The sequence below is a fragment of the Fusarium flagelliforme genome (genome assembly GCF_020744385.1).
Source record: "Fusarium flagelliforme strain FIESC 12 MPI-CAGE-AA-0113 chromosome Unknown B0J16scaffold_4, whole genome shotgun sequence".
Classification (NCBI taxonomy): Eukaryota; Fungi; Ascomycota; class Sordariomycetes; order Hypocreales; family Nectriaceae; genus Fusarium; species Fusarium flagelliforme.
The window spans coordinates 3,082,288-3,095,197 of NW_025763506.1; the positions used below are offsets into that span (position 1 = coordinate 3,082,288).

Below are 12,910 nucleotides of genomic sequence, written 5' to 3' on the forward strand. Positions count from 1 at the left end.
CTCTTAGTTTATCGTCTGCCTGTGAAAGTATTAGTTACTACCTAGGTATTGAGCCAATCTAAAGACCTTTCTGGAAGTCTAGCAGAACTCTATGAGTCTTCCCTTCTTCCAGCCTAGATAGCAGAATCAAATAGCTTCTTTCATCCTTCTATTTATGACTACTAACACTTGACAGAGTATTAACTGAAAATCAAACAACTCGTTTTCTGTACATATGGGGGAACTCCTTCGGTTCCCTTTAGATATTCGGTGCAGCACCAAGAACCTGGGGTGGCTGTAGTGTTCAATAGGCAGTGGTCATGTGTCCTTTCTGCTTTGAGCACCTTCTACCTGTCTTTCAACTACTACTGAGCACAAGGCATGCTCTCTGTATGTCAACTAAGAAGACGCAAACGTACTGGAAGCCAATGGACTATTCGAATAGGTGAGGTATTCACACAAGTGCACTTATGTAACATGGTTGGTTCTGGAATATTTGGTGCAGCAAGATATTTGGATTAGTACGTGGTGCTAGTAAAGACTCGTTCCAAGGGACGGGAGATAACCTACAGTACATACATTGTTGGTAGGTATCTTGGTGGGCACTGGCGATCGGTTGCTGCTGCAACCATGTCATTGTTGATCGATCGGGTCCCACCAATAGCATCATCAACAAAGGAACCCCACTACAGCCAGATCTTGGCTTTGGCCTTACTTGTTTCCAAGGGCAAGTTATCAAGTTTGCTGTTCTTCTTGAACATTTCATTACACCAAGTGTATGTTGACCTCTCCAACATCAAAAGAGTTTGCTTGCATCGGCATCTTATTCTTCTATCTACCTCCTCCACTGTGACCTCAATACTGACGACTGTCCTTTTCTGTTCACTGCTTATCTGCCCCGGTTCCATTCCCCACCGCCCGCCTTGTGCCCACCTAAGCCAACCTTGCCAGCTGGAGCCTTAGCAACAAGAGACGGGAGCCATTATTACTGTACTGTACTGTCCTGTACATAGGTACTACTACCCCTCGACTCTGACCCCAACTTGTATTGCGACAACAAAACATCCCCGCCATAGACTACGCTCCCGAGCGTCTTCTTAATCTACATCCCCTCATCCACTCAACCACAATTGTCATTGCCGAGGAAAGACAACCAGTCATGGCTAGTTTCATGTCAAGCTTCTTTCCTGGCGGGAAAGCAACCAATGCTTCTGGTGAAAACAGTAGCTCGCGCCCTGCTACACCGTCAACCAAATCAGACAACTTTCTTAACCCTGTGAGCACGCCTCAAGGTAGCCCAAGCAAGAAGACCAATCCTCCTGGCGCACACGACCTCCCTTCCGCCTTCGACAGTGCTTTGAACCTCAACACTCCCACGATCGAGCCGCCCCTCAGATTAGGCCGCCCTCAAAGTGTTGTGACCCCGCTATCGCCTGGCAAGACCAAGACTCAGCCTCTCGACGAGTCCAGCGCAAATGTCGATGAAAGTGTCGTCCACAAGACGCGACCGGGAAGTCCCAACAAGAAGCAAGGCCAGGAAAACACACCACCGCCTTCTCGCTTGGCCAACGTCGATTCTCCCCACCAACACAGCCATGCTGCTGTTACCCGTCAACAGCTCTACGAGCAGCGAGACCGACCTACCACACCCGCGACCAAACGATTCAACACACATCGAGGATTGACAGCAGAAGAGCGTGAAATCCTCCAAAAGCCAAATGTCAAGCGATTGGTGAACGTCACTCAACTCTGTAAGCACTACTTCAACTACTCAACTCTGAAGTCACCCCTATCTATCTATCAGCCTCTGACAATTTTCAGATTTCTTAGACTATTATTTCGATCTTCTCACATACGTCGGCGCTCGGCAAAACCGACTAACAGCCTTCAAGAATGAATATCCTCCACCCCCAGAGACCGATGAGCAAACGCACAATCAAATGTGGACTAAATACGCCGGGCGAGAGCGCGCCAACCTTCGCAAGCGTCGAGTACGACTTCGGCACGGTGACTTCCAAATCTTGACCCAGGTTGGTCAGGGTGGTTATGGCCAAGTTTTCTTGGCCCAAAAGAAGGACACCCGTGAGGTTTGCGCCCTCAAGGTCATGAGCAAGAAGCTACTCTTCAAACTCGATGAAGTTCGCCACGTTTTAACCGAGAGAGATATTCTCACAACCGCTCAGAGCGAGTGGCTGGTTAGGCTCCTCTACTCTTTCCAGGACGAGAAAAGCATATATCTTGCTATGGAGTACGTGCCTGGCGGTGACTTCCGCACCTTGCTTAACAACACTGGTGTGCTATCGAATCGCCATGCCCGCTTCTACATCGCCGAAATGTTTTGCTCCGTGGATGCCCTGCATCAGCTAGGCTATATTCACCGAGATCTCAAACCGGAGAACTTCTTGGTTGACTCGACGGGCCACATCAAGTTGACCGATTTCGGTCTTGCTGCCGGTGTTTTAGCCCCGTCTAAGATCGAGTCTATGCGTGTCAAGCTGGAAAAGGCGTCTGAAAGTGCAGTCCCCTTCGGCAAGCCCATGGATCAGCGAACCGTGGCTGAACGTCGAGAGAGCTACCGAACGATGCGTGAAAATGATGTCAACTACGCCAAATCTATTGTAGGATCGCCCGACTACATGGCCCCGGAGGTCCTTAGAGGGGAGGAATATGACTTCACGGTGGACTACTGGAGTCTGGGATGTATGCTTTTCGAAGCCCTTACCGGGTTCCCTCCCTTTGCGGGTGCTACCCCTGATGAGACTTGGCGTAATCTGAAGCACTGGAAGGAAGTCCTAAAGAGGCCTGTGTGGGAGGATCCCAACTACTTCCTGAGCAATCGAACCTGGAACTTCATCTGCACGTAAGTAGATCCAAGCTATGAGCACTTGGATCCGTACCATGCGAGCTGACACTATTGTACACAGATGCATCAACTCTCGCACAAGACGATTCTCGAATATTAATGACATCTATGCCCATCACTACTTTGCTGAGGTTGAATGGGATGTTTTACGACAAACACGTGCACCATTTGTTCCCGAGCTGGACTCGGAGACCGATGCGGGCTATTTCGACGACTTCACCAATGAAGCTGACATGGCAAAGTACAAGGAGGTGCATGACAAGCAACAAGCTCTTGAGACCATGGCGGAACGCGAGGATCAAATGAGCAAGAGCCTCTTTGTCGGCTTCACATTCAGGCATCGCAAACCTGCTACAGAAGACGGCGTTAGCCCTCGGAAACGCATCCCCACTGACGAGTCATTTGGGACGATGTTCTAGGACGAGCCTTCAAGTTCCCAGAGGGTGGTGGGCTGGCGTGGATTCGTCAACCGAGGGAAGGCCCTCTTTTGAAGCAGCGTTGGCGATTTTACATTAATACCTATCAATTAGTGTTCCTATGATATGGCTCGTGTGCCATGAGGATTCGGGTTCCGGCAGCTGTCCCTCGCCCCCGTCGTTTTTCTATTACTTTCGACGTTGCTGTATTATCACTTTTGGTCATGTATTTAGGGCTGTTGTTTTTGCGGTTCGGCCTTTTCTTTTTGCTCTTCATTATGGCAAGCAGGAGTTTGACACGGACCAGGTTCATGTATGCGGTCCAGTGGGAAGGAGTCTGATTGCGTCCAGACTTTTAAGAACAGTTTCAGTCATGCATGTATGCTCGGGGAATAGGGTTCTTGTGTAATCCAACCTTTACTTTAGCAGGCATGAGGTAAGGAGAGGAGACACAAGTGGAAAAGTCAATACTATCTATCGTGTAGCACTTCATTGACCAGCATCAACTTCGAGATAAAGTTGTCAGTTAATATGAATGCCCGTGATGAATTGTGTTCACTGGAGGAAAGGTGTCTAAATAAGTGATAGTTGAAGACTTGAACTTGCAAGGAAGCCAAATTGTTCACTCTAGTCCTGCACAGCGAAGGACATCCAGATGAACCATGCGGAAGAGATGTAAAAGAATAGCAGACCTCGGCGAGATCATTTCATGCATTCCCTTTTATTCTAGATCTGACGTTCTCATCTTCCATGTATTCATACAGCGCACCTGAAAGTGCACGTAGTTCTCCGCATACCATAGACACAATTAGCTGGCGTCCTATCAGGAGTGGTAACTTGGGAGCGATACAAAGTCACGCAAACTTAGATTCTATACATAGTTCAAGTTTTCATATGGTGCCGCCGATGTTTCGAATCTGTATGTTTAATATAAGGACGTGTCCTATTTATCAAATTTGTGCCTAAACTCCCCTGATAGTCAAGCTTTCTAAATGTGAAACAAAAATAATTCCAAACTCCTTTATCGAGCTTATTAAACGGGCGTATGCAATGATGTGGGAATGACCGCCGTCGTAGTGAAGTTTTCTCTCGTACTGCTGCCGAGCTTTTCGTCCACGCATGAACGCCCAACAACAACAATACAATGACAGCCTTTCTCCTCATACAAAACTCCGGAACTCCGGAAGCGACATAATCCGCCAGTATGCCATACATCCAAGTAATAAGGTATCAATTCGTCGTGTCATAACACCGTTAAAAACGCCCTCCATCTAAAACGCCTCAAATATTTCCATGTTTCGTCAAATCTTGTACTTCGCTTATTCCTATAACGCAAAAGCCCCTAGAGACTCATCGTCAACCATTCCCACTCTTGCGGGCCGGCAGAACTACCAATCAGGGAGCTTGTTTGCCCACCACCAGACATACTAATCATACCCGTTGCAGAACCCAGTGTGCTCGGTCGTTGGTTAAGGTTGAAGCTGCTGGCAGACATGCCGCCAGGCAAGCTCGATAGGCCTGCAGAAGAGCCAAAGGGACGTGGGGCATCAATGGAACTTGTCGAGTCGGGGCTGTCGATGTCCATAGACACTGGCACATCTCCACCAATACTTTTACTGTGACGACGTTGCCGTTTTGACGAAGCGGTGGCGGGTCGCTGCATTGACATTGATGAGGCGCCAGGTCCAGGACTAGTCTTGGGGGGAGCAGCTGCAATAGGAACAACTCCTTTACCACCCATGGCACCAGACGAAGGGCCCGAGCCAGCGAGATGACTGTTTGGAGTACTGCCAGCGGTGTTTGTGCCCGATGTAGTACCACTAATGGGGCTCTCAACGTCCTTACTGCTTGTAGGTCGACTGGCAGCAGGCGGTGTCGTTGCTTTAGGGGTTGGGTTGCTGCTGTTGGGATTGGTGTTGTTCGTCACCGCAGTGGACATCGACAGGGTTGAATTCTTGCGTGAGTTCAATGCACTCGCCGTCTTCTTAGACCTAGTGCTGCTTCCTCCAACTGGAACATTGCTTCCAGACCCACGGTTGCGCTTCTTGATAACATCCGTCTTCAAACTCAACGGTCTCACAACACCATGCAGTTTTAGGAAAAGACCACAGGCGTTACACAAGGGCTGGCCTTCAGGGTTTCGCCTCCACAGGGGCGTCGTCTGAGTGAAACAATTGGTGCACGTGGTCGGAGCATTTCCGTCGTTGCCATTGCCGGCGGCGGCCTGCAGGTTAGTCGTCGAGCCCTGCTTTGACATGGGTGGCGAAGATGGTCTGCTTGGAGCAACAGACGAGAATCCCGACATTGTTCCATTTGCGTCACCAGCAGGCGAGCTTTGCATAGATTGGGCAAGCTGCTCAAAACCATTCTGCTGACCAGAGAAATGAACTGGCGTGGAGGCGTTTCGTGGCAGCTTGGGATGCTGTCTCCGGGGATTACCACCCCTGAAAGACTGTGACTGCGATCGTTCGAGACCGTTTGATTCCCAGTCTCCATTGTTATCGACGAAATCAGTCGTCGCACCTCCGATTGTTACCTGCTTGCGGGTTGGTCCACCAGGGAAACGAGCCGCTTGGGTGCTAAACTGGCCTGGCAGGCTTGCATCCCAGCCCATGGACCCAGAGTCGTCAAGGGATGAGGAAATATCCTTTTGCATCGACACGTTGCGGTCAGAGAATGCGTTATTGTCCTCATCATCGGAGTCGGCTCCGAATGAGAACATACTGTCCTGCTGCATTTGAATAGTGGGGGATTGTACTGATTGGTCATTCTGGAATACCTGCGAAGGGTCGATATGTCCAAAGGAGCTGGGAGCAGTACTGTAGGCGGACATGGATTCTGATCCAGTTCCTGGAGCAGAGAATATAGTACTGTTATTAGTGCCGTTTGCATTGCTGTACATAAACTGCTGGCTGAGCATGCTGTTGATACTCTGTTGGAAGCCTTGAGGCCTTTGAGTTCGTGCATCCTGAGAACCAAAGTAAAATCCGTCCTGTTCAGGCACGGGATGGGGAGTTGAAACATTCGAGGGGTATGCGGATCCTGGGGGAGAGTAAAAGTCGTTGTTATTTACAGACGCTGCGGGAACAGCCGAATTTTGGTACATGCCGGAGAAAGGGCCGTGGGGTATCATAGGTGAGGTGGAGGGAGAAAAAGAGAAATTCTGCTGAAAGTTCGCATTGTTGTTGACCATGGAAGAATCGTTATCCATGAATGTGTCAAGACCAAAGGGAACATTGACGCCATTCGGCTGCTGGGCGATGCCTGCTTGGTTGGTTTGGTCTAGAGAGTAGTCATGCAGCTCCGAATCAAGATCAAGATCGTTCTGCGCAGCAGTACTGTTGACAGCCGGAACTTGTGGTGAGAAATCAGCGGGGCGCTTCCGAGTCTATTTGCTGAAGTTAGCAGCCAGCGCAAAATAAGCGTGCTATCACATGTGATTTCGACAGAGGATCGAAACTTTGTGGTAACGGGGGAATTATACACAACTAGTCATACAACCAGGGTGAGGGGTCATTAGGATTACTCACTCTGCGATCATCAATGCTGGTTTTTCGAAGATGGCGATTGACATAATTGAACTCATGGCCTTGAGTGGCCTGGTGAAGCGGCTGAACGGGAACCGATTGTGGGACGAAAGCCTGGTGCGATGGCTCCTTGCGGGATTTGATATGAATGGCCGAAGCCATCGGATTGCCGGCCCTGTCGTCGGCCATTTTGTCGCCATGAGGAGACGCAAAGTTGCCAGGTGAAGCAGAGTTGTCGGAAAAGATGAAGTCGTCGAGATTCATGGCATCGGGCTGTGACATATTGTGCTCAGACGATTTTCGCAACTGAGCAATGCCACTGGGAGAGTTTTGCATTAATGGTCGCCCAAGCCTTGAGGCCCTTGTCAGCACGTCATGAGCGCAAAATGGGGGCAACAGGAAGCGCAAAATGTCGTCAAAAGAATAGACAAGGATGTACATACCGGTTACTGGCCTCCATGTTTCGTTTCCGACGGGCGTCTGCTTCGTTCTGCCTCTGCTCCTGTTCCTCCTGGTGCTTGCGCATACTGAGAGCCATCATGCGCCAGGTGAGATTCTCCATGCGCTGCTGGCTAGGAAGCTGTTGCTTGGTCCTCGCGAAAAACTTCCAGACCTGAGTCGCCAGGGGATCATCGTGCTGCATCTTGTCGACACTGCGATCGGAGTCGGCGAGACCATTCTGAAGGAACGGGAAAAGGGCGGTGCCGCCTAGGCCCTGCCTGGCAAGGGAATATGTACCCGCCATGTCAGTCTTGTGCTCCTTGAAGCTGGCCGAGGCGTCACGAGAATTTGGGATATGGCTCGATTGGCCGCTGCGCTGATTGGGAGCGTGGTAAGCGGAAGCAGTGGGCCATGCACTTGGCCTTCTGGGAAAGCGAAAGTCGTGCTCTGTTATTGTTGGATTCATTGTTAGAACAGGACTTGAGTTGGCGATTGAGACGGATGTGGTCATGAAGGTTGGATTGAATGGCTTGTGGTGGAGCGAAAGGTGAACGGGCTACAAAATGTATGAAAGAGGGAAGAGAGTATGAAAGTGAGCGCGAGAGGCTGTGACGAAGAAGAGAAGGGCCCCCCACGTAGTGACTTTGGTGGGAGGGTGTGAGAAAGTTCGGGTGTGGGTTACACTGCTGCAGCTGCAAGCAGAACACCTCAGATGGATGCCGCTCGACTTGACTTACTGGAGGTAATAGTGCGGCAGCGGTAGTGTTGTGGGTGGTGCAGCGCTGTAGCTTGAAGAGCCCTGTAAATAAATCCAACCTCGCTGAAATCAGGGCAACCACTTCATCACACCAAATGCGGCCACCTCAGACCCGACTGGGATACACCAGGTTCCGGACGGGGTGGGGTGCTTGTTTTTGGGGGGGAACCTCCGGGGACTTCAGTGGGCTCCTGGCTTCAGCAGAGCGGGCGAGCGGGCGTTGTTCGGCGGGGGAGAGAGTTTGATTGACTGAACTGAACGCTGGGTGTACAAGTGAACGGGTCGATGATGGGAACGTACGTTAGTACTAATGTACCTAGGTAGGTAGTATGTAGGTATGTATGCCCGTGCGACAAGAAGAGTACAGAATGCCAGGACTGGTGGGAAGAACAGATGACGAGCAAACCAAGGATAGATAGATAGGGAAGATGGAGGGGGAAGGGGAAGGGGACTGAGGAGGGAGGCGAGCGGGTTTTGAAAGTCGAGTAGGAAGCTTGAGTCGAGTCGAGTCGAGTCGAGAATCTGAAGTCTACCTACCTACAGTAACAATTCGACCAGCAGACAAAAGAGAGCTAACGAGATCCTTGAATGAACAAATATTACTGGGTCGTTTATTTCCGTAGAGAGGAACGGTAGTGCCCCACGTCTTCCCTTCTGCCTTAGATTATATCCAGGATTCAGTCTCAGCGCTGAGGGTGCATCAAGCATCGCACATCAAAGACCGAGACAAGCAATTATGGACAAGCCAATACAAGTGTCCCGAGCGCCAAATTCGACTAGAAGACGTTCAAGGCTACTCGCCAAGCCTTTCATCGTTTGGAAGGGTATCCATCACAGCGGATCCCGCCACAACACTTAGGCCCGAATCGACAAAGATGAACTTTGACGGCTGAATTCGATGCGCGTTTTGTAGGCGCAGAAGAGTCACTGACTGGGAGAAGAGGAGAAGGAACAGCCGCAATCGCAAAGCATCCATTCAAAATGAATGCTCTGGTGGATTCGTTACTGAGCTACCGATTCTTGTAACCGGGAATGGCCACTATGTAGAATACCTACATCAGTTCTGTATGTTTGCCCGTTACTTGTGTTTCCGCCCCATTCAAACTCAAGAGCCAGGAGCAAGGCCAGGGCTACGGACAGTTGACGAGTGCTTCAGATTTCAAGGGTCCAGGCCCATTTCCCGCAACTACGTAGTATCTATGCTACAGGCCCCGGTACCACTCGCAACGTGGGACCCAGCCCTTGTCTGGAACTCCATGCGACGATGACATCGCGTGTAAATTGTAATGAGGGCTTGGATTATATTACTCTGTGCTGGGCAAGATACCTAGATGAGTGATGTAAAGCTTCACGAGTATCCTCGCAACAATATCGCATTGGGTTTTCAATTTTCTTTCTGCATCTGCCAGCAAGGGAGATCGAACATGTCCCATTCCATTTAAAACCTTGCTACCTAGGTACCTAGGTACTAAACTACAGCCCTGAAGATACGTCTGCGCGAGCTCGGCGAAACTCTCACATATGGATGTTTTCCCCTCAACTCAACTTCCTCCGACTACGGATGCGTCTTGCATCATGGCTGGAGCGTACCTTCCGATTCCTTGAGCCTCATGAGTACCTGCCTGTAGGTAAGTGCCTGTCTGGCCAGGTGGTCTGCAGCGATGGAAAGAGCCGGGATGTCGGCGCAGGATCATTGCCTGCCCCGAATTACACATTCATTTTTGCTTACCTAGGTAGGTACTAACCTAGCAGCCTAGGTAATTTTCCAAGTTGAGAGGCATCATTCAACGTATCCCCATGATATTTAGCATTAGGAGTATACTGTCCGAGATACCCGCCTTCTAGGTATGTCACGTACCACATTAGCAGTACCCAAGGTAGGTAGACTAATAGATCGATGGGCTGACGAACTCTGGATTCATGACTGGTCACTATAGTGTTGTTCGGGTAAAGACCGCCAAATTTCAGACCCACGACGTCGTGGTTCCAAGACATCCATGAAGGGTCAACTTGTCGGCATCGTTGACGGCTGACGAGGGGCGCTAGGCACATCCGACCCAATCAGCCATGAACTTTACGGCTCGATCTGAGATACTACAGGCTTCCTGGCCGACTGTGTCGCCAGCACCAGTACCAGCGAAGCGGATAGACTATTGATCAAGTCGCGATCTATGCCGTGGCGTTTTCCCGTTCTGTAACGCACATGCATGGCATGGGCTTTGGGGTTCCGTTAGCCGCCTCAAGCATAGGTAGTTAGTGTTGACCTGAGCTGGCCTTAACGGCTGAGATTTGCATGTGAAGTATGCTTCGCCCATACTTTTCACTTCGCCAGAGCGAAAGTCGAGTCATGGCGCCCGCTCATGTTCCCACATTACCTAGTCACTTCTACTTCATATCAAACGAGTGCAGGACGTATAGTAGCTTGGTTTTGATATTGAGAATGTCGGCGAATATCGCTCTTGTTGCGAGGCAGCTGCTAGTCCCTGCGGAACTGCAAAGATGCGTTGCGACTTCGGTGCTAGGTAGACAGTGGAGTATCTGTTCACGTCGACAGCAGTTCATGTCCCTCTCCCGGATATGTGGCAAGTTACCCGCTGCTGTTTATTGTTCTTATTGCACACTCAGATGGATATGCACATCGGGAATGAGATGGTTGAACGCATCTGGAAACCCTTCATCAAGTCAGACCCACGACCGTGCGTGAGCTTAGGCTAGGGGTCGCCCTGGCATATCCCAATATTACCTTACCTTGAGGGTGGATCCAAGATGGCCGAACACCTTACCCAGCTCAGAGGACGATTTTCAGGGTACTTACCCAAACGCCAGCAACACTTTACCTATGGTCGCGTAACGCACACTGAAGCTCTTCTGCTGAGGTAGGGATAAAGGTACGTACGGTATAGTCCTAATCGTGTCAGCCACGCTGCCAATCACGGGCAGTTAAAGATGGAGGCTCTTTATTAGCCGCAGTGCTGTCAGTATCTTCCAATGCGCTCATTGGCCGAGCGAGCGATTATTGCGGCTCCGAACTCGTCAAGTTTATGGGATTTTCACCTGAACTCTGCACATCACACGCGCGAGTTGGTAAACAGAGTTGGGGGAATACGAAACTGGGGAGTAATTGGAGCTGGGGAATTGGAGTAAAAACAAGCCCAGCTCCGCTGTTCTATCTCCAGAGGCGGAGAACTCTGGGGGCATGCCTCGTCTTGCCTCCGGCAAAGAAGCCCTATATCCGTTGTTCAAAAACAAAATCCTATATCGACGTCACTTAACATGGAACGAGCTTGGCATCAAAACGCAGTTACTGGCATACCGATCACTCCTAATTACTGGACTGTAGGAATGAGTGTTTCACAGAACTGGGAAGACAGAGGATGAGCAACCGTTCGTTTGAAGAGTCATAATGTTGGCTTACATCCAGGTATGTCGGAGTCTCATTCTTTATTATTTTCTTCATCCCGCTCATCTCTGTCATATTGAAAGTTTCAAGGGCCCATTCATAATACGTACGATTTTCATTAGACGATTCAAATGTTCATGCCATGCATTAGCCGCTGCGATGAGGCAAAAAAGCAACCCCTGGCTATACAGATGCTTAATTTAGCCGCATGTACGGATATGAATCCTGGGTGAGATGCAGAACGACGTTCGAGACAACAATGAGCAAAAGACTTGGTGGAGTGCAACACCAGCACCTTCGTTCATAGCACTTGCATCAACCCCCACTCACTACCCACGAGCTGGCAGGGGTGCTGACGGGCAAGCTAGGAGGGTTGAATCCCTGCTAGCAGCTCTTGGGCAGCAGTTGTGGTCATTCCGACATCTTCCATCTGGTCAGCCATCTCATCTTCAGCAAGAGTTCAGGTACTGTACTCCGCATGGTTGACGAATATACGTGCAAATCAGGACCGGCCAAGCGTAGCACAATTGTAGATCTTTCGCCTTAGCATCCATCATTCTGCATTCTGCATACTGCTGACAAAATGCTTTGTGCGTCAAGATCGGATTCGCCAACACAACGGCGAGGACGAGGACGAGGACGAGGTGTTGGTATAGTCAACTCTCCCAGTGACATTGACTACCTATTGCTGTTGGAATAAAGATCAAATAGTAACACCGAGAACAAAATTTGGTCTCCTCGGGCCGGGAAACATGGACGAACGGCAACCCCTTGTCGTTTGTCTGGGACTCGTTCCTGTCAATGGCTTGCAGCATCTAAGCCATGAGAGGCTCGTGTCAATATTGCGCCCGCAACTGATTCAAAATACTGCACTAATTAACCAAGCATGGTGTCAGCGGCTTAACTCCCCTCTGAGAGGCTCAGCGGCTGGGTGGGTTCAGTTTTTAGCCTGTAAATGTTACGGTTGAAGTGTTTTAGACTACAGCATCCGGGAAAACGAAGATCCAAGGCCCTCCAACACTCTTACGGAAGTTTGAGATTGGAATGACTGTGCCTTCCACTTAAGCGTTTTTGAGTGGCTGTTCTCGCGGGTATACTATGTAGATAGTATATGTCTTATTCATTCGAAAGAATGAAACCCGTACTGTGCCTTGTAAGCCAACATAGGTACATACATAGCTGCCTCGAGAACGACAAGAGGAGGTACCGGGCAATCGGGGCGACCTTCCGGTGTTGCATGTCCATCGAATATTGGGTCGATCTAAGCAGTACATGAGAATCGAAGGAGAAAAAGCGCAATTATTGACGCAGCTCAACAGCGAGAACGGGGGAGCGAGCATGAAGCCAGGATTGATTTCTCCCCACATCACATGGCACTGAGGTTCAAGGGTGCTGTAAGTACGGATACAGTAGTCGGGAAACCTTCAACAGGAAATCCGGTGGCTGAGAAGGGCAAATCATGTCTCTTGTCTCGTGGGCAAAACGATCTGTAACATGTTCAAGCACAAGACAATCTAGAGCCTGGAG

General features: G+C 49.9%; 2 protein-coding genes across 2 annotated transcripts; one reads left to right on the forward strand and one right to left on the reverse strand.

Moving 5' to 3' along the window:
* Positions 1 to 1,138: 1,138 nt before the first annotated feature.
* Positions 1,139 to 3,261, forward strand: B0J16DRAFT_355902 (kinase-like domain-containing protein; the record flags this gene model as incomplete). Its single annotated transcript, XM_046129440.1, has 3 exons — positions 1,139 to 1,730; positions 1,801 to 2,839; positions 2,904 to 3,261. 3 exons carry the CDS (start codon positions 1,139 to 1,141, stop codon positions 3,259 to 3,261), a joined length of 1,989 nt encoding a protein of 662 aa, XP_045983232.1.
* A 1,228-nt stretch (positions 3,262 to 4,489) lies between these two features.
* On the reverse strand, positions 4,490 to 7,792 carry B0J16DRAFT_137197 (nitrogen regulatory protein area). The gene is made up of 3 exons (XM_046121829.1): positions 7,229 to 7,792; positions 6,789 to 7,137; positions 4,490 to 6,646 (listed from the first exon to the last, which is right to left on the reverse strand). Exons 1-3 carry the CDS (start codon positions 7,735 to 7,737, stop codon positions 4,601 to 4,603), a joined length of 2,904 nt encoding a protein of 967 aa, XP_045983233.1. The 5' UTR covers positions 7,738 to 7,792; the 3' UTR covers positions 4,490 to 4,600.
* Positions 7,793 to 12,910: the final 5,118 nt, after the last annotated feature.